This window comes from Charadrius vociferus, unplaced genomic scaffold (assembly GCF_000708025.1).
Source record: "Charadrius vociferus isolate BGI_N301 unplaced genomic scaffold, ASM70802v2 scaffold176, whole genome shotgun sequence".
NCBI classification, from domain to species: Eukaryota; Metazoa; Chordata; class Aves; order Charadriiformes; family Charadriidae; genus Charadrius; species Charadrius vociferus.
Genome location: NW_009648961.1, coordinates 444,395 through 466,445, shown reverse-complemented (window position 1 = coordinate 466,445; position 22,051 = coordinate 444,395). Strand labels below are relative to the sequence as shown.

Genomic DNA, 22,051 nt, shown 5'->3' with positions numbered 1-22,051 from the left:
CAGGCATTGGACTGTATAGAGTAAGGGTAGCATGAGCTGGCTTTGTAGGTGTTGCAAATCCTGTCTGTATTTAACAAATTGCATTCTTTTGATTAACCTAAAAATAGAAGAAGGCTTTTTGTCTTTATTGCTTTTTCTGTCTATGGAATTTGCAGGAAAAATAGACCTGGAAAGAGCAAAATATTCTTAACAAATGCATTACCTGTGATAGGATTTTTGTAGGAGGGACTGCAAAGCTAGCCAAAACTGGGGGTGGAGGAAAATGTAAATGCTAAGAGTTTTTAACATGTTTCTTAAGCATAGAAATAATTCACTAGGGGGTGAAATGGTACTGTTGATTCTTGAATTATCTTTTTGTGAATGATAAATCAATGCTCAGATGTTTGATAGCTGTCTAACATTTCAGACCAGTCTCCCGCCAGCTTCAACCCAGTCACCAGAAAGCACCATGGATACCTCTCTGAAAAAAGAGAAGCCAGCCATTTTGGATCTGTACATACCACCTCCACCAGCTGTTCCGTATTCTCCTCGGTATGCAAATAAATATGCACTACTGAACAAAAAACTCCTTTATAACTCTTGTTTCTGAGCTGGCTTGTTGTCAGACCTCTGTGCAAATTAACTTGAGGAAATTGCAGATCTCTCAGATTTTCTTCTAGTTGCTTAAATGCACAGGACTGCTTAAGCTTATGCTTAAATGCATAAACTACCAGGATTGTAATAGATTTTATTATTGGAAGATTATTGTGTGCCACCTATCAGAGTTGTTCCCGAAACATGAACTGATGTCATCCCTGATTTTATTGTGGGGTTATGGATTTTTTTTTGTTTAAATCCGACAGCATGTAGCAACAAGTCGTTTTTGTCTCTAACTTTTTGCACTGTTTTTTTTTGTGGGTTTTGTTTTTTGGTTTTTTTTTAGCAAGTTAAGTAACTGTTGTGGGAGTTAGGATAGACAAGAACTTGTTTGAAATTGTTAAACTTGCAAGTTGTATAAAACAGGAATGTTTCCACTGAAGAGAAAGGAGAATCAATTCGTTCAACTTTATTTTTTCCTTGTGGAGTAAGCTATAAAAATGCAGACCTGTGTACACAAGAGAGGGGGGGGCAGGGATATGGTATGGCTAACTTTTGTTTGTTCTCAAGCCCATGTCGACTCATGCCAGAGTCTTGCAGGCTGACCTGGGATGGTGATGGACAAAAGGGTTTTCATGGAAGGCATGCTTCCTGGCCTGGCCTGACACTTAATGTTACATGTAGATAGCCCAGCACAGAAACTCTGACCTTTTGCTATAGGACTTGCATAGGAGGAGAGCTTGCCTCCTGTCATGTAATGCCTGATACAGAGACAGAGGCTGTATTACTGCAGTCTTCAGGGCAGGACTGGGGCAGGGGGAGAGGGTTTCTCCAATGTGGCGTCTCTTTACTGACCCACCTTGACTTGCTGTCTCCCTGTTTTTCATGTTTATGCATTCTCAGTTCTTAAAACAAATAGTAAAATTAATAAAATTTCTTGGCATAAAAACAAATATGTAGATTTAACAGCTGAGTTTAGAATGCCTTGGTCTTTTCTTTAAATCATTACACTTCAAGCACATTGGTGAATTATGTGCGTGTCCTCAGTTTGTTTCTCTCTCTCCTAAAGAGTCATAAAATTATATCTAGCTTCAGATGCCTTTAGACCTGAATCCCTGTTGACAAGGAAGAAAGTAGCAGTGTAAACTGTAAAACTTGTCCTGGATGATGTGTGGAAAAGGGAAGGCTTTTTGACTTCAAAAGAAAGCAAATATGGGAAGCTGTTGCAGTCAGGAAGAGGAGAAAGGGCAGTTCTCTCGCCTTCTGTTTGGCTATTTAATTTCACCCCTGCATGTTTTGGTCTTCTCTTGAAACTGTGATGCATTTGTGTGGTTGTTTCTTCCCCCCAAACCCCTGCTCATCATCCTATTCTCTTCCCCTCCTGGGATGGACCTTCTCTGCTCCACACTGAGGAGGCAGAGAGCAGTGGCTGATTTCCCTCCCCACAGCACAGTCTCCACATGGTGGTGTTGTAGGAGAGCTCTCTGTGTACATACAGTTGTGGTGTAACACTGCTGTGCAATTTTTGGTCCCTGAAACTCCATAAATAGCTCCCTTCCATTCACTGAACTCTAGCGTTGTTCTTGATGGAGAGCTGGAAGTAGTGGTGTGTGCTGGCCGGGGGGCTGTTGTAAATACTGGAGTATGTATGGGCTTAGACAGTCAGCTGCGTATTTTTATGCCTGACTTGGCTGATGGTTCCTTCAAGCAATAAGACTGTAGCATGTACAGGGAAGGAGGGGAAAAAAACCCTAGACAAACCTTAATTTGGAGGGTAGCTTTTCTTCAAAAAGTACTCACAAAGGACTGGTACTAAAAATGGCAGTTTCTGGCCTTTGGAATGAAGGATTGCTCTGGGAAGGGAGTTCCTGCAGAAATTGCTCAAAATCATATGTATATACACTGTGAACTTATTACTGAAACGCTCAAGGGGGTCTCGCTTTTGGATGGAGAGAGAAGGTGATGAATATCCAGTGGAGTTATTGGGCTCTTAAAATGATTGAGAAGCATAGTCCCTCAAATGGAGGCGATAGGTGTTGCCATTACACAGAGATGGATAAACCTATGCATGCACTCCTCTGTCACAACTGTGTGCTGAACAGACACGAATCGGGAGCTTTGATACCCTCAGGGCAGAAAGGTCTCCTTTCTCAAAAGCTTTCTCGGGGTGGTACCTCTAAACTTCGCCAGTTGTCAAAAGCATGACAGGTTTGAAAGATGCTTCTAGTCCCTACTCATGACTGTAGTGTGAAACTCTTTTAAGCTACTAACTGAAGAGAAATGTCCTTTCAGAGATGAAAAGGGGAGTTTTGTATATGGAGGAAGCAACAAACCTGGTCAGCCACTACCTGGGTCCAAGGGCGCCGAGTCTCCCAATTCTTTTCTGGATCAGGAGAGTCGAAGACGAAGGTTTACTATTGCTGATTCGGATCAGTTGCCTGGGTATCCAATGGAAGCAAATATCCTACCAGCCAAGATGAGGGAAAAAACACAGTCCTATGGTGAGTTCATTCCTCTTCCATTATTGCTGTCGTGATAAATGCTTTGATCCATTTGGAACAATTTATATTGGAAAACTGCTCGTCAGACTTGATGGATATTAAAGGCAGTCTGTGTGAATTGTGAATGTGAATGAAATTGCACATCTGAAATAATTTCATTCAAAAGCTGTTATTTCTATAATGAATGTCACTCAGCTGGGCTCTGCTGCCATGTTTGGCGATTTCCATGTGTGTTTTGGTTATGATTTTTGGTCATTATGTCCATTGCTGCTGTAAACGGGCAAGAACGTGGCTGTTCAATCTCAGCACATTGCTTTCTTATATTTCACTGGCAGAAGTATCTTGAAATACTTTTTCTGCAACTTTAATTCCTTATTGCTGTATCTCTCCCTTTGCTTAATTGTGAAAATTATCCATCTAAAAATTGGTTTCCTAAAATTACTATAATTCCTCATAACATTCTCTGTTGCCTTTAGGAAAACCTCGTCCTTTGTCAATGCCTGCGGATGGGAGCTGGATAGGAGCTGCAGAACCCTTCTCCAGGCCACGAGCATTAGGGAGAAAAGGCAAGGTTTTAGGTCTTGTCTCTCTTTCTCGTACCTTCCTCTCAAAAATTTCCTTGGGGTGAATTGGATGGAAGTGTCTAAATTAGGAGTGGAGTATTAGTGTTTGCGTATTGCTGAGCTGATGCAAGATGATGATTGTTGGTTTTAGCTGTTGGTTTCTGGATGGTAGCTGTGAAATTTGTGAGGCTATTCAGTGCTGGACTCAGACTTCTGTTGTTCCGTCTTAGAATTCTTGTGAGTGTTAAAAGTAGGCTAGAATGACTAGGGCAGGCCTATACTTGTTTCTTTATAGCACAAGTTTACCATTTTTCTCTTACACATACCACTTTCCCTTTCTCCTGCATTTAATATTGATCAAAGTCTCCTTTTTTTGATAAGTCTTTCTGTTTGTTTAGATCACTGGGGAGGCTGTTGTAGAAGCAAGCTTGTTCTCAAAAGTAAAATGCAGGGCCTTTTAGGAGTGTCTTTTTATTGCGACTGCTGTTGGAAAACAACGTATTCTGCAGATGTCACAGAATGGGAGAGAAAACAGAAGCTGATAATGTTGGATGTTAGGTTGGGTGGCTTTTTTTTCCTTCCCCCACTGCCCTTCTCTCCCTTCCCCCTTTTGCATCTGAAAGACTGAGTCCTGTTAGAGCAGGAAATAAGAAAGGATGACTATTAGTTTATTGAAATCAGTTATGAAAGTTAATGTGTAATTCTAGGGAAAATAGAAGCTGAATTCTATGATTTTAATGCAAAAATAGAATCTGTTAACAAGAAGCATCAGCCTGGAGGGATATTAGAAACAAGCTAAGTAACAAGTCTAACAGAATGATCACCAGGTGGCAGGGCTGTTTTTTGTGTGTATGGTGTTTGGTTGGTTTTGCTTTTGATGTTGTGTTGGCTTTTTTAAACACTTGAAACGTACCCAAGTGTTGCAGGCTTGTATGTAAGCTGGGTCGGGACAAAGGCCTGTCTAGTCCAGTAGGATGTTTCTAGCAGCAGCTGCCATGGGTAGGTTTCTAGGGAAGAGTAAAAACAGAGAAAGCATTACAAATCAATGGTCAAAAGCAGGGAAGTGCTTACATCTTTATCTGCAAAATTCATTTCTGTTGACCAGAGTAATATTTGTAGCTTTTAAGTTAGTCATGAGTTACATTCAGATAAACATGGATTCAACTCTGGTCTATCAGCATCTTCAATGACATGGTACGAGAAGGTCTGTTAGGTCTCACTCATGATGATGATTCACATGAAGGTAGTCTGTAGTAGCAGTTCTGGTGTGTGTGAATCTGGGATTTAACAGTCAAATGGTATCCTCTCTCTGCGTGAACTTATTTTGTTGTTCTTTGTTTAAAAAATATTAAATATGCAAAACACCATAAATCTATTGATAGCTGCTTATGTCAAGGTGTGTTATGAAAGGTAACTAAAATCTAGGTAATTTGAAATGTAACCAGAGTCTTTTTATAAAAATAGAAAACATTAATGGAGGGTTTTGAAGTCAGCAATAACTGGTTTTCCTCCTGTTCACACAGGTGAAGATGTCCTCTGCAGGTACTTCAGTAATGAAAGGATACCCCCAATCATCGAAGAAAGCCCCTCCACACAACACCCCCTCTCAAGGCCAGTGTCTGACAAGCAGTTAGTGAGGGGAACAGATTATATTCGAGGCAGCAGGTGTTTTATGAATGCAGACCTCCACAACAGTGCAACAATTCCTTTTCAAGAGGAAGGTGCTAAAAAATCTTCAGTTACATCGTCTACAAAATCTTCCTCCACAGAGCCTTCACTATTGGTCAGTTGGATCACGAGACTGAAATTGTTGACTCATTGACTGTTGTTCACAGGACTGTTGCCAAGTGCCTTTGCTTGTTGGTCAGACTTCTCTACTTTTCAGCTAAACTGATGCATAGTGACTAATGCGGTGTTCTTTTCCTGGAGAATCTTACATTTTTGCTTTTTTGTTTGTGATTTTTTTGATGGATCAGAGGGTGTCGTAGCGCAAGGAGGGAAGAAAGGTAAAGATCAAGTTCCTCTTTGTGGCCAAAAGCCAAGGGCATTTATTCCCCTGGAAATGAGTAAAATTTCAGTGACATAGAGGCCACAAGTGACCTGAAATCTGCATAATGACTCAGAGGAAATCGTTGCATTACTGTAAAGTCCAGTGGCACTTCATTTGTCTGAATGCTCAGAGGCTGGTGCGACTGGCTGGGTGTCAGAGTCTGTAGAGCTCAGCGAGAGTTGTGCTTCTCTCCTGACCGGGAAAGATAAGCAGGGAAATGGGAGTTTCATGCGAATTATTGATGCTGTTGCAAGTGCTGCATGAGATCAACCTTGTGAGGAAGAAGTACTAGTGTTGCCATTCTTTCTCTGATATCCAGAGATCTTAGGAAGTCTTATGAAGAGAGTTCTCTTATTCAGAGATCTTAGAAAGTTGGACTAATTTAATTATAAATCAATCCAACCTGATATATAATCCATTTTATTGAAATCACAGTACAAATAAAGAGTGCTGAACAGCTGCAGTGCTCGTCTGTAAAGATATATGGATTGCTACAACATGCCAAGGAAATGCATCTGTAGAGGTGGTTAAAGAATATATATTTTTTTCCTTAATTGTTTAAGAATGATTTGCTGTTAACCAAAGTAAGCTTTTAAAAACAGTCCTGTTGGACTTATGAGAACTTTTACAGTGGTTCAGTTTTTGAATGATGTGTTGTTTTTATGAAAGATATGTGCTATTATACATTACAATTGTAAGACATCTTGCTATTTTCTATATAGCTCAAATTTTTTCCCCTCCAGAATTTTAAAGTAGCGGTGGGTATTTTGGGAGGAAAATAAAACTGGTTTAACAAAAGAAGAGGATATTAAAGAGGTATTGTTTAAAACTGAATGTACATAAGATTGTTAGTATGCAAACAGTTTTGTTTAAAAGTAATTTAAATGTTAAATATAGTTGTATATATTTTTTACACTTAAACAGATACAGTTTGTACCTTCCTGTCTGCGGTACTGGGCACAGATTAGTGAAATGAAAAGAAAAAGAACATCTATTATATTCCTTGCTAATTAATTATAAGACTAGCTATTTTCATAGATGATGCATTGCCAACTCCTTTACTCCTTTGGTCTTGCTGAAGAAAAGAAGAATAATTTGTATTTACTAATTGGTGGGGAAAGAGGGAGGTTAAATGCTAGCTTGCACTTTGGACTGAGGCAGGAATTGTGTGATAACACAAGTGTTAAAAACATACCATAATTCTGACTGTGAAGATGTGACCATTCTGCTGCAACACGTTAATGAAGGTGTGCTATAGCCCTGCAGAGACACAGGGTGTTAAATTTCATTCTCAATTAATTATGTTTGATTCTGATTCACTGGTGATTTAGGTGGGGGCTGGTTTGTACCTTTTTGATCAAAGTAGATTATAATATGGCTGTCTTGTGCCACTCTTCTCCACACCTCTCCCCCTCCTCCCAAGATGGAAGTCTGTACTAGAGACGTGACCAAACACAGCTGCAGTGCAGTTGAATCCTAGACCAGTTTGGTCCCGCCTCTGAGGAGAGGGATGAAACTGTGATGTTATAGTCCAGCCCCAAATTGACAACAGAACTTTTGCGTGTCTCTAATATCCTGTTTTCGATGGTTTAAAAATGAATGGGGAAGGGTACACTTTGGTGTATGCATTCATGCATAGTGGTGTGGGAGGATCTATGGATGCACTCGGTTTCTTTAAATTGTACCTGGGCATGTTTTAAGACACTGAAGTTTCCTGCCTTTGTTCGGTTAGGTTCTTTTGACATTCTAAGAGTAGTGAAATAAGCTTGCCCTAATTTAACAAGTAGATTTAAATCACTGCAGCTATGAGGAAAGAGGAATTTTGTAAGCATTTAGGCAGAGCGACACTTTCAAAATCTGTGGTGTTGCCTAAATACAAGCTAATTCCACACACCCTCCAAAAAAAAAAAACCAACAACAACAACAGCCCAACACACCCAACCAACCAATGTGTTCTCCATGTTCATCCTATCCATGCTCCAGCATCCTAATCATGCTGAGTTAGGTACTGAATTTAAACTTTTGTCAATCAGTCATAAGGGTATCCAATAGCTGATTGTCCAGGGAGAGAGTTGCCTGGCTCTTATGAACAGAGAAAACAGAGGTACTCTTCTGGAAATTACCAGAAGTGGTATTGCAGTTTCAGAGAATCACAGAATGGTTGAGGTTGGAAGGAATCTCTGGAGGTCACCTGGTCCAACTTCCCTGCACAGTCAGGGCCACCTAGGGCTGGTTGCCCAGGACTATATCAGGATGGCTTTTGAATATCTCCAAGGATAGAGACTCCACAACCTCCCTGGGCAGCCCATGCCAGTGCTCAGTCACCCTCACAGTGAAAAAGTATTTTCTGATGCTTAGACAGAACCTCCTGTGTTTCAGTTTTTGTCCATTGTCTTCGGTCCTGTCACTGGGCGCCACTGAAAAGAGCCTGACTCCATTGTCTTTGGACTCTCCCATTAGGTGTTTATACACATCGATAAAATATCCTTGAGCTTTCTCTTCTCCAGGCTGAACAGTTCCATCTCTCAGCCTTTCCTCATCTGAGAGGATCCAGTCCCTTCATCATCTTGGCGTCACTTTATTGGACTCTCTCCAGTATGTCCATTTCTCTCTTGTACTGGGGAGCCCAGAACTGGACATGGTACCCCAGGTGTGGCCCCACCAGTGCTGAGTAGAGGGAAAGGTTCACCTCTTTCAACCTGCTGGTAATACTAATGCAGCTGAGTTTCCACCATAAATTAGCCAAGATCATTGAAAACAGTCATGCATGGTTTCACAATCAAAAAGGCAAAATAATATTGGGTTTTTTTTTGCCCCTCTTGAGCTTTATCCATCATTGTTGATGGACTTTTTGCCATTGGATTGTATGTATGAAGAATAAATATAGCAGAACACAATATGCCTATTTTTGTTGCAAAACCCACATCCTTACTACTGTGAACTTACTGTGTACTCTAGTAAGCTACTTTGACTAAATACGTTTGTCTGCAAGTACTCCTTACTGCTTGCTGTACACTGCAAATCTTTTCATGGTTTGTATGGTGCGTAGGAGTCTTTCTCTGGGAAGGTGGCATTTTATTTGCCTCGGCAGAGAGGTTTTAGTTTTTTTCCCCCCCTCTTTGATTATCAGATGGAAAAGCTCCAATATCTGTTCTCAATAGATAGGCTATTTTGGGTTGCAGTATGAATTGCAGATATTGGACGTGTGCACTCTTCCCCTGCCCCCCTACCTCTCATGATTTTGTAAAGCAGTGACTTCACTTACAGGAACAAACAGCAGTTTAACACAGTGACCTAAAATGTGGCCATATCTCTGTTTTTTGAAACACAAGATAAGTGCAGTTGAAAGACTTACGGGAGCAGACCCTACTCTTTCTAATATATATAAACTAGAGCTTTTTGCTTCCTGTGCTGGTGACATTGATTACTGAAAAGTAAATGCATCAAGGAATAAATAAAATAGATAGCTGTAACTTTAAGCCCTTGATAATGTGAATTAAACACCAGACCCCTTTTCCTTTGCCTGTATAGGTCTAATATATGTAGCTTGACCTTTTTCCAAGTGTCTGCATTTGTTTAAAGACGTGATCTGATCTTGCTGCGGACGGGTACCTGTTAAGATATTGGCTGCAAGATTCTCCTCTTATAGAAATTTTTATCAACTGTTGTTGGGCCTTATGGTTATGTAGTCATCATTCACTCTAGAAATCTTGATTCAAAGTGAAAAGGAGTTTTAATTGACCCATTTTGTCCCTTTTCCTGAGAGAAAGGAAGGGAAAGAAGGGAATACCTATGGTAGACAAATTATGTCAAGTTCAAGGAGACGTAACAGTTCCCTCTCTTCCTACATGGAGAGGGGAGGAGATCTGAAGAACTTGGGAAAGGCTGTAAGTCCGTAGCCACCTGCAGCCCAGGTATTTTGAGAGAGGACCACTGCTCCATAACCCTCCTCTGATCAATACACTTAACCAGTATGGCCAACCCTAGCATAAGGAACCTCACTTATCTCTTCATGGACTTTCCAGTAGCTGCTTTACCTATGTATATGTCACACCAAAGCTTCTCCCCTCTATCGTGTGGAGCCTCTTGCTATGTGGAGTGGTTGTACGTGGCTTCGAGAGGTGACCACTAAGCAAGGGTGTTTCTTGGCTCAGGTATGCACTAATAATGTCCAAATGATTTCTTTACCAAAGAAGGAACCATGTAACTCTTTACTTCCTTTTCTTTATATTTGTTACAAAATATTAATAGTACCAAAAAGGTCTTTCCAAGAGAACCCACGGAGTAGATGGGGGAATCAGGAGATCTGGAAACGGGCTTGGTGTTGTGTAAAGAACAAGTGTGCTGTTGCCACTGGATGATAATGCAATTGGTTGAACAAGCTGCTGCAGATGTGTAGCAGCAGCTAATAAATTCCTGTATTTTGTTTCAAAGAAACGTTGAAGTTCCTCACTGCATGAACACCAAATGAGGGGGAAACCAGAAGGACCAGTGTAGGAAGAGAAATAAAGTGAAGTTGCAAGGAACTGGTAGAAAGCAGATCTTTAAGAGCAGGTTTTATGCTGTTCTATGAAAAGCACTCCAGCTTTGGATGGTTTGCTTCCCTACATAACCCCTCGTCCCGAACAAAGAATAGAGATTAAAATCCCAGCTTTCTCTACGTCTGTATATTAACCAGCTGATGTTTAGCAAATAGGAACATGGCACAGATAATTTACCACTATCGTTACTATTTGGGAGGAATGCTGCTGTTGCTTTAGGAGAATGGTTTAAAAAGCATGAAAATCCCATAGCAGTGCATGTCACAATATTCCTAAGTGTGGTTATTTTTCTTTATGGTAATAGGTCCCATCAGAACTTCTAGTGGAAAGTGTTAAAAATTCAACTTTTTCAGATTGTTCGTTTTGTGTTTTAATCTCATTCGGAGAGGGTGAAATCTGCCCTGTGTTTGTGGAATAATTTCACCTATCCATTTCTTCCGGTCTTCCTCTTTGTATTGTATTAATTGAAAAGCAAGGGCAAACGTCTGAAAAGTCTGAACTCCCAAAGACTAGCACACATTCTTTGTCTAAGAGGTTAAATTTGAAAGACGTTGATTGCTTAACTTCTTGCTGTGTATAGTGAATATAGAGGGTATCTCTAGTTTCGGGGTGGAAAGAAAGACCCACAGATCTAGGAATAATTCCCAGGCCATATCTTTCTGGCTTAACCTGAGAAAAATGTAGGTAACAAGGCAGAAACTGCTATTATGCAGAAACTTGGCTCGTCTCTTGGTAGTGAAGGTACGTGTATCTGTTATAACAAAAACTATGCCTAGGTTGACTTCCCTAATGAGTACAACATATGTACCCAGATATCCTGCTGTGGTACAGCGTTCCAGAATGCTCTGAATACACTGTCACAGTGGCAAAACAAGGCAGTTCCTTGGAAAAGATTGTAAAACCCACAAAAATGTAAGACTTTGGCATTCTTGCATACGTTTAGTGGGTTTTCAGGAATGTGCAGTTCAGAAATATTGAGCAGGTTTCTGTTTGGTCTGTAGAGTATTTGCAAGACAATACCTTGGGTGTTCCCTTACATAACCGTTGTAAGAAAATACTATTCTAGATGGTAATACAAAAGAGGAAATAAGATGTAAAAATAAATACTAATGGCTTGTAGAGGCAGAGTTCAGGGCAACTCTTCAAGAAATGTCTTTCCTCTAATATTATGGATAATGAAATTAATCAGTGTTTGAATTCTAGATGGCCAACAGATGTGGACAGAGGACTGTCAGTATAGTAATTTTATATTTAATCAATGAACTGATAACCTTTTCTTCCTCCTAAGCAGAGCTTGTTTTAAAAACAACGTGCTCCACAAGCTGCGTGCTCGTTGAACAGAAAGAGCAGGGAAAAAAAATAAATCTAAAACTTAGCCAAACCAGGAAACAGATGGTGAAGACTAGCTTTATAGCTGGAGAGGATAAAGAATTTACTTTTTACAAAAATAATTATTTGTCCAAATCATATGTTCTGTTTTTATTAAGTTGCCAACAGGCAGTCTTCACAAACTGCTCTATACCTGCAGCCACATCCTGAATTGACCAAGTTAAACCCCTCATCAGGCATATAACTTGGACCTTGATGAGAAATTCAGCTCAAACCTTTTCTGCATTTTTTTTTTTTTTGCGTCCTCAGGAGCTTTTCTGTATTCATCAGCCAATGTTTGGAGTCCTGATCTGGGCAGCAAGACTCTTGTGTGCATATATTGTCAGAACTGCCTTTGCCAGCAGGACTGGTATCTTGGAGAAGGGTGGGTTCTGGATTGTGCTTGTGGTTTCTGCACTTACCTATGTACTACTTCTGCCGGCTTCCACCGTATGTCCTAGTCTACCATCTCAGACCATGAGTTAGAAATGGTCACGCCCAATTGGAAGGAAGTGTTGGATCTTTTGGACTAAACTGACTTTGTCCTGCTGTACAACTGTGGCTTTTTTCTTCTCTTTAGTCTGAGTTTTCCTTTGCACGTGCTGTGGTTATGGAGTGCACGTGTTGTGGTTATGGAGTACATGTGCTTTATGGCCATCACATAGAAATGCTTTTGTCATCTTGGAGGCTGTAAGGTTTTATAATGGACAAGAGCTCTCGAGAAAGTCATTCACTTAAACTGAAATGTAGAAAGAGCACTCCAAAAAGACTCAGTTTGGAGAATGAAGAAAGAGGGGCCAGGCTAAGCTGAATGTATGGGTCTGTGTTGTGTTGAACACCTTTTCAGCAGTAACTCTGCAGAGAAAACAGCCCACACAAGTGCTACATGACCATTTGTTTCTGCTACATTTGTGTGGTGCCGGAATATGAAACAAGGGCAGTCACTCAAAGTAGTTATATATAGTTCCATGCACAGCACTTGAGCTGTAAGATGCATGACAAAAGCAGTCAAGAGCTGCTGTCAATATATAATTTCACCAAATTCCACTGCCTACACTGCTGCTGCATCAGTTTAAAATAGTAACCCCTCTTTATCCTGTTGCCTGCATAATGTGAACCCAGCTCTCTGTCAAGTGTGTACCCATCAGTTTTGCTTTCTTTTGTGATTGTTGGTAACTGCTGGTGAGATTGTGTCACTCCTATGGGGCCTTATGCAGTGGTCCAAAAGCTTAGTAAGTTTGGGTTATGCTGGAGTCAGTCCTGAAGTGGAAAGTCAAATTTAGAACTATATTGCTGGGCCAATATCACTTAGAGTTGGAATTTTTTTACACATACTGAATATGAAACAGGCAGGAGTTGTCTGTTGCACATACTTTGCCAGTAGGAAGAAAAATGAGGATTACATATTTGGTGGAGGAAAAAAACATAGACCTTTGGGTGTCCTCCAGTTCCTGCCAGTGGGAGAAATGTGTTTGTTTTAGCATGACATAGAATAGATGTAAATATTTCTTTTTAAACCTGGCTGTGTGGCCACCTCAGTTGTTCAGGATGATGTAAGCCACTGACTCCCCCTTAAGTGGTTATGGAGTTAACCTAATATATTTTTTTGGGAGGGGGCAAAGATATACCTCTTCTTATGTGATTATTTGATTTGTTAACTGGCTATATAGACAGAGAAATTGACCATAAAACAAATGCTGAGCAGTGCTGATTTGCAGGGAAAGTCCTTGGGGGCAATTTGTGATTGCAATTTCTGTTTGTTCCCTGGGCTCTGTTGAGGATGAAAGCTCACCACACATGGTGGCAGTTTGGCAGCTAGGCAGTAGCCAAAGATCAGAGGGTAACCAAGTTCAATTAACAGTGCCACTTTCAGCAAAATGGGTTAGTTGCTGGGTTTTTTTTTTTCTTTTTTCTCTTCTGTGAGAATAGCTCTCCGTCAGTACAGATGGGCCAGAGTAAGACCTGTTGGAATGGGCACAGGGTGCAAACCCAATGAAGGAGTGGGCTGTGATTGCTGCTGGTGCTCAGCTGCTGGGTGTTTTGGTGTACTCGGGGAGTGCCTCCACAGGTAGTGAGCCTCAGACCCTTGTGGCCTTCACTTAGAGGCTTTTTAGCTTGGGAAATATTTACTGAGAGCAGTAGAAAATACCACAGTTTAAACTGATACATGTATTTAATGGCTTTTCCAAATAATTGCATGCTTTTCAGTGCTAGCTATTAATGTGTTTCCCTCCCATCCCCCATTAGCTGTTTCCAGGGCAAATGCTTCCGATGAAATCCTTGCATATTTCCAGTGAAAAGGTTAATAATGCCAAGTAGTCACAAAGGAGCCATGAAGTTTTATCTGTAAACTGTAAAACACCAAACAAACAAAAAAAAACCAACCAAAAGCCAAAACGCAGGAAGAAACCCTTTTTTCCACCTTATGCCTTTATGAGTGATAATAATAACGAACTAAGGTTCATCACCCTGGTGAAATGATCAGCCAGACTTTAGTGGTTGCAGCTTGGGCGATTTATATAATTTCATTACATGGTAGTAGGAAGCAAGGGCAGTAGTTCAGGTGTTGTAGGCTCTTGTAGAGCAATTGTGATGTTTAAATTTCTCTCCACAGAACTCGAACAAAGGTTTTGTTAAGCATAATGCAGCTCTGGCTGAGACTCTCTTCCCCAAGGTCACTGAATGTCCCACTGAACGCGCGGAAGTTTTAATATCTTCTGGCACAGCTCTTGACTGTTTATTTCTGGTGGGAAGTTGGTCTAAGTTGCTGTAACTGAGTAGTTTAAGACAAAAATCACTGATCTCCAAAATGAATTATTTCCCTTTCCCTTCTTCCTGCTTCCTCTCTGACCTTCTCCTCCCTACATTAAGGCCAAGGGACTTTCCAGGAATTTCTTGCACAAACAAACAGCTATAAAGCTTTTAATATTTATAGCATAATCTAGTTTGTTTTGTTGTCCGAGATAGCTTTGCCAGACCTTTCCAGTAAAAATAGCGCTGCTGGCAAGACAGTATTTCCAAGCTCTCGATGCACATAAGAATTCCTCTTTGTTTAGTAAGCTGTCGGCTTAGACTCTGCTTTGAAGCTCCTTAGACCACCCCAAGCGGTCCATGTCCAAACACATCGGCCTCTTATCATGGAGAGGAAGAAAGGCCTGCTTTTTCTCCTCACTCTGAGTTTTGTAACCTTGGGTTCTCAAAATACAAATTTAGAAAGTTTTTGGCTGCAGAGGCAACAAGTAATTGTTCGGGTGTTTTTAAAAAGGAATAAAGACAGGAAGTGCAAACATTTAGGTTTGAGTGCACCTAATTATTTCCCAGTCCAAAGGCTTGCCTGGGATGCTGCCAATGTGACCCTTGAAGCAGCAGGCCACTGGTGAGCTCCATGGCCCTCTCTCCTGCCATCATTCAGGGGCTGCTCTGTGGCTTTTTTTTTTTTCAGGAATAGGCTGGATTTTTAATAACAGCATCTGCACTGACAGCTTCCTGCTGCTGTGTAGTCAACTAGAGGATTGCCTTCCCCAGTACAGCTTTTTTTTTTTCATGAGCTGGGAGCCAGGTGAGACTCACTCCCCGTTAGCGGGGAGAGGCTGGTGTGGTATGCTGGGTCATGGTCATAGACCCAGTCCACATCAGCTGTGCGGTGTCCTGCAGTGACTAACCCGCACCTGATTGCTGTGACTGCAGTCCCGGTGAGCTGTAGGTTGGAATTAGCTTATGAGTATACTTGAGTGGCAAAGGAATCTGGGTCTAGAAAACTAAAATCTGGAATAAAAAGCTAATGTGATAAGATACATGAGTTATTCTTGGATTTGCAACGTTTATTTCCCCATGGAAGTGTGGGAACAGTTTGGAAGGGCAATGTGTTCCACAGCATGGTGTTAATGCACAGGTAATGTGAAGGAGACATTATTTAAGGAACAAAAACGGTTTGGCAGCGTATGACTTCCTTGTAGGGCATGGGCAGGATTCACCTAGTGCTGTGCAGAACGACCTCTATTAAAGTGAAGTGGGCAAGTGAGCTGGGGTTGTCTGGGAGAGACTGCGAAGTGAAGCACTGAGGCAGATACCCATGGGTGCTGATGCGTGGGTGAGCCTAACCACAAGAAATGCATTTGACTTGCTACTGACTGGAGTTTGCTGTTGTGCTTGGGATGGATGTGGTCTGTGTGTGGGGAACAAGGCCTCTAGCAGGATGTGGAAGAGGCTCAGGTTTTAGTATTGTGACTCATTTTCCCAGTGGTTGACCAAAGAGGGGGGGAGTGTGATGGGAAGTGTGATAGTACTCCCGTTGCTATCAAGAAATGGTGAGGAATGAAAAAAACATTGCCAGAATTTTGAAGTTCAGAAAACCTGAACCACCCCTGGTAACCAAAGCATGTGACATCTCCCACAGCTTGCTTCTGCAAATGTGGATTTTTCATCTAGCTTCCAATTAAGTATTTGACATGTTCTTGAAATTCAGAAGATTTCGGGCACTCTCTGATCTCCCGCAGTGCTTGCTGCTCATGTGGCTGGGTGTGATCAGAGACATCTTGGTGAGGGTGGGTGAGTCTGCCAGTGTTTACTCAGCGCAGGATCTGCAAGGTGAGAGTTGCAAGAGCCTGATTGGTTTGATACAAGCTCTTCGGGTTGGACATACATAATATGTCTACATCTTAAATTGAAGTGAAAGTCACTTATTAAAAAAAAAAACAAACAAACAACAACCCGACAAAAAACCCCAAACAAACAGAAACCATTAGATGCTGCCAAAGCATCGTTCTCTGCTTGCTTTCCAATAGTCTCACCTACCTTGCACCCCTAAGGCAAAATCCTATGTAGTGCCCTAATGGGAATGGGCACAGTAGGTGACCCCAAAGGTTTCCTTCTGTTGATCAAAGCAGCAGGCCAAGCAACATTTCTGTTGTTTTTCTCTAGGTCTTGAGAAACTTCCAGTGATGACCAGTCCATTCAATCTGTTGCTGCCTTCAACCCTTTGCTTAAGCGAGGTGGCCAGTGATGGCATGGGTGCTGCACGTGCACTTGGGCAACAGTTGTGTGTTCCTCTAGAGGGCTCCAGTTGGGCTGTCTTCACTGAGCACCTTGGGCAGTTTCTGCATTTTCACACTTGTGTGTCTGCAGAAGGCAGTGTTGTGTTTGATGTGTGTGTGTTCTCTAGGATAAATAAGCATTTCTCCTGCTAAGTAAACAGGGCTTGTCTGGCAAGAGGTTCTGTCCAAGGCAGCGCTAGGTCTGATTCTTCTTTTTACTTTTTGTGTCAGAACTGTTTGGTTTATTAGAACTGTTTCTAATTTATGGCTGCAGGGGTGAAATGAAAATAGGATCTTGTTGATGAAGAAGATTCAAGTGAACGTTTGAACAGATGAGAAAAGGCCAAGGAAATAAGAGAATTAAAAACAGGCACTGTTTCTTCGTCTTCGAGCAGTGCTAAAACAAAAATACACCAAGTAAATGTCTATGCATTTTGCATTTGTGTGTGTGTCTTTTTTTGTTGGTTTTTTTTTCTTTTTTTTTCCTCAGCCTACTGTCTGGGCACTTGATATTATTCTCCTACAAGTTTCTAGACAATGAGAATATCTTGAACTTTCAAAATGTAGCTGCAAGTAACTTCGTGGGACATTCACGATCAGGCTGCTTCTTATTGTGCTGCTGTATCTGGGAGAGCAGGCTGCTTGCAACAGCTGGCTTTTCTGTTCCTTCCCAGCCCTCCCACTCTAAAACCAATGCACATCACATCGGGTGGCTTTCAATATGATAAGCTCATCACTAGATCCTCTTTCCACTGCCCTGTTTGGTGCAACTTTCGAGAACAATGTAAAATGGATTTTTAAAGGCTGGATACTGCAGTATAGGAGCACAGGTGGATGTACTTGTTAGGAGGTTTGAGAACTGGAGCTGTTGTAAGGTAAAGTATACACTGCTGCATTTTAGACAAAAAGTTTTTCTTCAAATAGAAATTGTGTTGATATGTACTTGGACTATTAATTACGCGTTTGATTCAGAAATGCACAAAGCAGCATTTGTGTGCTACGTCAGTAAACTTCACGTGGAAAAGCTGAATCATCCAAGCCATCTGAATGATGCACACTATTTGGCGGTTGTTTTCTTCAGAAGGCAGCTGGTGATATCTCTTCCTGTATTCGGGGCAAGGGGAGGGGGGAGAAAAGGAAGACAGGAAGGAGTCTCTGTGGGGGGCAGCCCTCTTGGTTCATACGTGCAAACTTTACACGTTTCCTGAGCTACCTCTTGATTTGCGGTAAGTTAAAACTATTCAGAGGATTGAAGAGGCAATATATATTGCAACTAGGTTATAAAGTGCTTTTATTTTAAAGTAATAATGCCTAATAGATTTTTTTTTCAGGCATGATTGGCTTAGTGTAAGTTATATTTCAAGCAGTGCTTCATGGGGAGGATATGGGATTTGTGCTAGGGCCGTGGATCTTTCAGACTGGGTGACTTCTGTGTCGCCTCCTGCCCCCTTGAAATCACGAGGTGAACTGTGATTGGTGCCTCTCCAGCCAGAAAATGGTAACTTGACTTACCTCTTGTGCTGCCTATCTTGTAAACTTAATTTGCATGTCTACCTCCCTAAGCTCAATGGTAGTGGTGGGCTGTTTAATGCTGGAAAAACTCCCAGCTAAGTCATGGGACACACCAGATGCTGGGGTGGGGGGGAAGCAGTAATTTTGTAGACACCCCTGCCGCACTCCCTGCAGCTGCAACTTCTTTAGTTTTCCACTTTTAGGACGTATTTAGTTTTCCGTGTTTATGTTGCGTGTGGCAAACAAGTTAACTGTTTTTATGTTCTATCCCTTTATTACAATCTGTCCTATCTATGTAGATAGTTAGGTTTTTCTTGTAGCAAACCATACAGTTGCAGCTTCCTGAGCATGCTGGAACGGTGATTTAATTGGCTTCTAACTACTTTAATACTAAATAGTAATGATACAGTTCAAGAGGCCTAAAGAGAGCAGCAAGAGCCTTGGTTTGCAATGGAAAAAGCAACGCAGAGGAGCTTTGCTCAGATGTCTTCTTTTTGGCTTCAGTTTTCTTTTCAGCTTGATTTTTCTTTTTCTTTTTTTTCTTTTTCTTTTTTTCTCCCCAAAGCTGAAGAGGGACACAACCAGCAGGCATTCAAATCTTTTGAGTCTATACCAACCTCTGTGACTGTGTCAGTATGAAGAATAATCTGCCTGGGAAATGATGGTAAATTGCTTGTATTTCTAACCTACACAGAACAGGAAAAAAAGGATTGGGGATCTTGTTTTAGACAGGTTCTTCAAGAGTGTTTCATTGGCTGTGCTGGGGAGCACTTCCATTCCTTTTAGTGACTGTCATTTTAGTGCTGGCAGTGCCAGTCACATAACCTGAAGTACTCACCACAGCAGGTGTTTTTCATGAGGGGGCAACAACCCCCTTAGGGCTCTTTGCTTAGAAAACTTTGGCCTTTGAGGAAATATTAAATAAAATAACATTGCATAGTCTTAAGAAGAGGTAACTGAATTGGTCTCGTAAGAACAAGCATGCAAAAGATTTATGTAAGAAATTTATAGGACAGATTTTTACATGACAAGAGATAATTGGCTTAAATTACAGCATCGAGCTTGAAGTTGGTAGAAGAAATCTAAAGTCAAGGAGAGTTAAACACTGGTTTAAGCTGCAGAAGGAAGTTGAGGAACCTCCATTAGTTGATGTCTTTAAGAACAGGTTAGGCAGCCTCTGTCAGGAATAGCCCAAGTATAATTGGTCCTGCTGGGAGGGACAGACTTAATGATCTTTTCATGTCTCTTTCCAACCTTATAAATCTGCAGAGATGTGAGTAGGCCCTATATAATTGCATTCTGATAGAGTTCATCAAGCACTTTCAGGTCATTCTGGATAAAAGCCACCATATGCACTTCAAATCACTATAAGTGTAGTGAAGTTTTGAGGTTTAAAGGAGCCCAAGGCAATCGAGTGAATGCATGAGAAGGTTCAGTTTGGTGGAAAAACATCAATCCAACAATCAGTACAGTGGAAATCAATATTTTTGCAAGTTTGCAGTTGTCTAGAATAAAATCATCATCTTCTGAAATTACCATTGTCATTACTTCAGTTGAGGCACCTGCAGAACATTGGAAAAAACATAGCTATTTAACTTGAGGAACTACGTTGTTTCTCCCCCCCCGCCCCCCTTAACTAAAGGAAAGCGTTAGAGATGACTCTACAGTTTCAGGTCTTCAAGGGAGAGCACACTGGTAGCTCTAAAAGATATTTTAATCTTCGAAAACCAAAACAACAGATCTATGAAATCCACTCTTCTTTATATAACTTCCTTTGACAGGATAGAGTTGAACACACCTCTGCCCCACCCCCCCTTCCTGTTGTAATCCTTAACTTTTAAAAAAGGAAAATAAATTGTGGACAGGCCGTGTAGCGCAGTGCTTATGGAAGCAGCTTGTTTCTGTATTCAAGTTCCTTGTTAAAACAAGCTGTGAGGCAAAAAAGTAATCGCCCTCATCTTCTTTCTACCAATGGGTGGCTCAGGGATAAGAGCTTTGTGGGGAAACACAGTGATGGTATTATACTGAGAAATTAATTTCCCACACAGTGCAAGTCATCGGTGGCCAGAGTCTCCACAAAGCAGCACCAAATGCCCTGAATATTTTGGAATGTGAGTCTGTAGAAAGCTCCAAAGAGGAGGAAGTGAAAGAACGGTGGCAAGTCTCTTGCAAGCGATTTTAGAGATGTGGGACTTCATTTGCACATGAGTACGACAGCTCTTTCCAGCAAAAAGCATGGCGGGAAGTGGGATAGACTGTGTCTTTTCAAAGGACTGAGCCATCTGCTTTTCCATGTCATCACTGAATGCTGCCTGGTCTGCTTGTCTTTATCTCTTCTATGGACTATTCATTCTTTCCATAAGTAACACATATGCTTCTTCAGGCCTGTCACTACTACCCTCACTGCGATTCAATGCACATGTAAAGGCAGTAGTTATTTTAGGAAGCAATAGCTGAGTCTGTGCATCAGATTCCCAGATATGTTCTTGGGCAAGTTTTCAGATAATCCATTTATATGCAATTAAAGTGCTTTGAAGATATAAAGTGCCATGTTACTGATAAATACTGATTAGTCATGCAAATAAATGGAAATATTTTAATTAGGGCAACTTCAACATGACTCATACTGTGGAAAAAAGCCTATATAAACATATTAAATAATTTATTAGCGGGAACAATCTGTGATTAAGGGTGTTGTATTTTAATTTTCTTTTTTGGGGGGGGAATAATATACATAACAAAGTTGCAATGCAAAATCTGATAAGCTAAAAACCAATAACTAATAACCTCTGTTTTCCAAAGTATGCAGACAGCTACAAATAAGATATTTATGTCTCTTAATCTCTGCTTGAGCCACAGTACAATTCTGAGGAGGCTGAGGATTTTTGGATATGTACTCCTGAAATGTGGCAGCTTTGCTAGCTGGTCGCTGTTTGAGTCTACCTACATGTCCTGTGGTGCTCAGTAGTTTTGTACTAGGATTTAGCATCACTTTTCTGCCAGGACCCTTCTTTCTTGCAAAGTTTGTTTTGTGGGGTTTTTGGGTTTTTTTTTTTTGAGGGGGTTGTATTTGGTTTGGTTGTTGTGGTTTTTTTTTTTTTTTTGATCTGCCAGCATCCCCACTGAGAGTAACAGCAAGTGGCTGGAGCATTTGCCATGAGGTCTTCTGGTGTCTTGTAGATGTGTGACAAATGTTGCTAGGTCAGTTTATACCTACTTCATAGTCATTTTTGCATGTCTGTACAATTACATGTAAGGTGAATAGAAATGGAAGGCCAGAATCAAGGTATCATGTTATGCTATACATGTTCAGGAAGGCTTCAGAGAGAGACAGAGCTTTCGCATTCTTGAATGTGGTTGCACCCTACGCTTTTGCTTCCCTTGGAAAGCATGGTCAGGTACCTCTCCGATGGGAGATGGAGCAGAATATCAGACTATTGTTATTGATGTGTGTGTGTTTATCACCTTTGACAGTATATCTGAGCAACATAAGTGATGAATGTTTGATGGACTATGGGAATACATTCATGAAATTATGCCTTGTCTTTTTGTTTTTAGTGCTGGGACTTGTTCATAGTGGAGTGTGCCAGAGTTCAATTAACCTCCAATTAAAAATCAGGAGAAGCAACAGTTTACCTCATGGTAAACACCATGTAGTGCCTCAATTTACTGTCTGCCAGTTAGTCACAACACCCACAGTCTATTTAATTTATGATTAAAATGCAAAGGCTTAGTGTAAAGTGAATCTGCCAGTCTGACTTCCTAGTTTCGGTGGAATTTGCCTGAGCTGTGTATGACTGCATTTTAGATGTGTGTATGTCTGTGGTTATACGTATACATACCCATGTATTTTTTTAATCCTGCCTGAATTTAAACTACTTATCTATAATATTTATCAGAGATGGAA

The 22,051-nt window shown here is 41.0% G+C and overlaps 1 protein-coding gene across 1 annotated transcript in view; it reads left to right on the top strand.

Annotated features, from left to right (window-relative positions):
* Positions 1 to 22,051, top strand: part of CNKSR3 (CNKSR family member 3) — a 132,742-nt gene that overhangs the window by 34,633 nt on the left and 76,058 nt on the right. Inside the window, exons 10-12 of the mRNA XM_009887613.1 lie at positions 407 to 531; positions 2,869 to 3,077; positions 3,554 to 3,643. Coding sequence (XP_009885915.1) covers positions 407 to 531; positions 2,869 to 3,077; positions 3,554 to 3,643 — 424 coding nt within the window. The remainder of the gene's footprint in view (positions 1 to 406; positions 532 to 2,868; positions 3,078 to 3,553; positions 3,644 to 22,051) is intronic.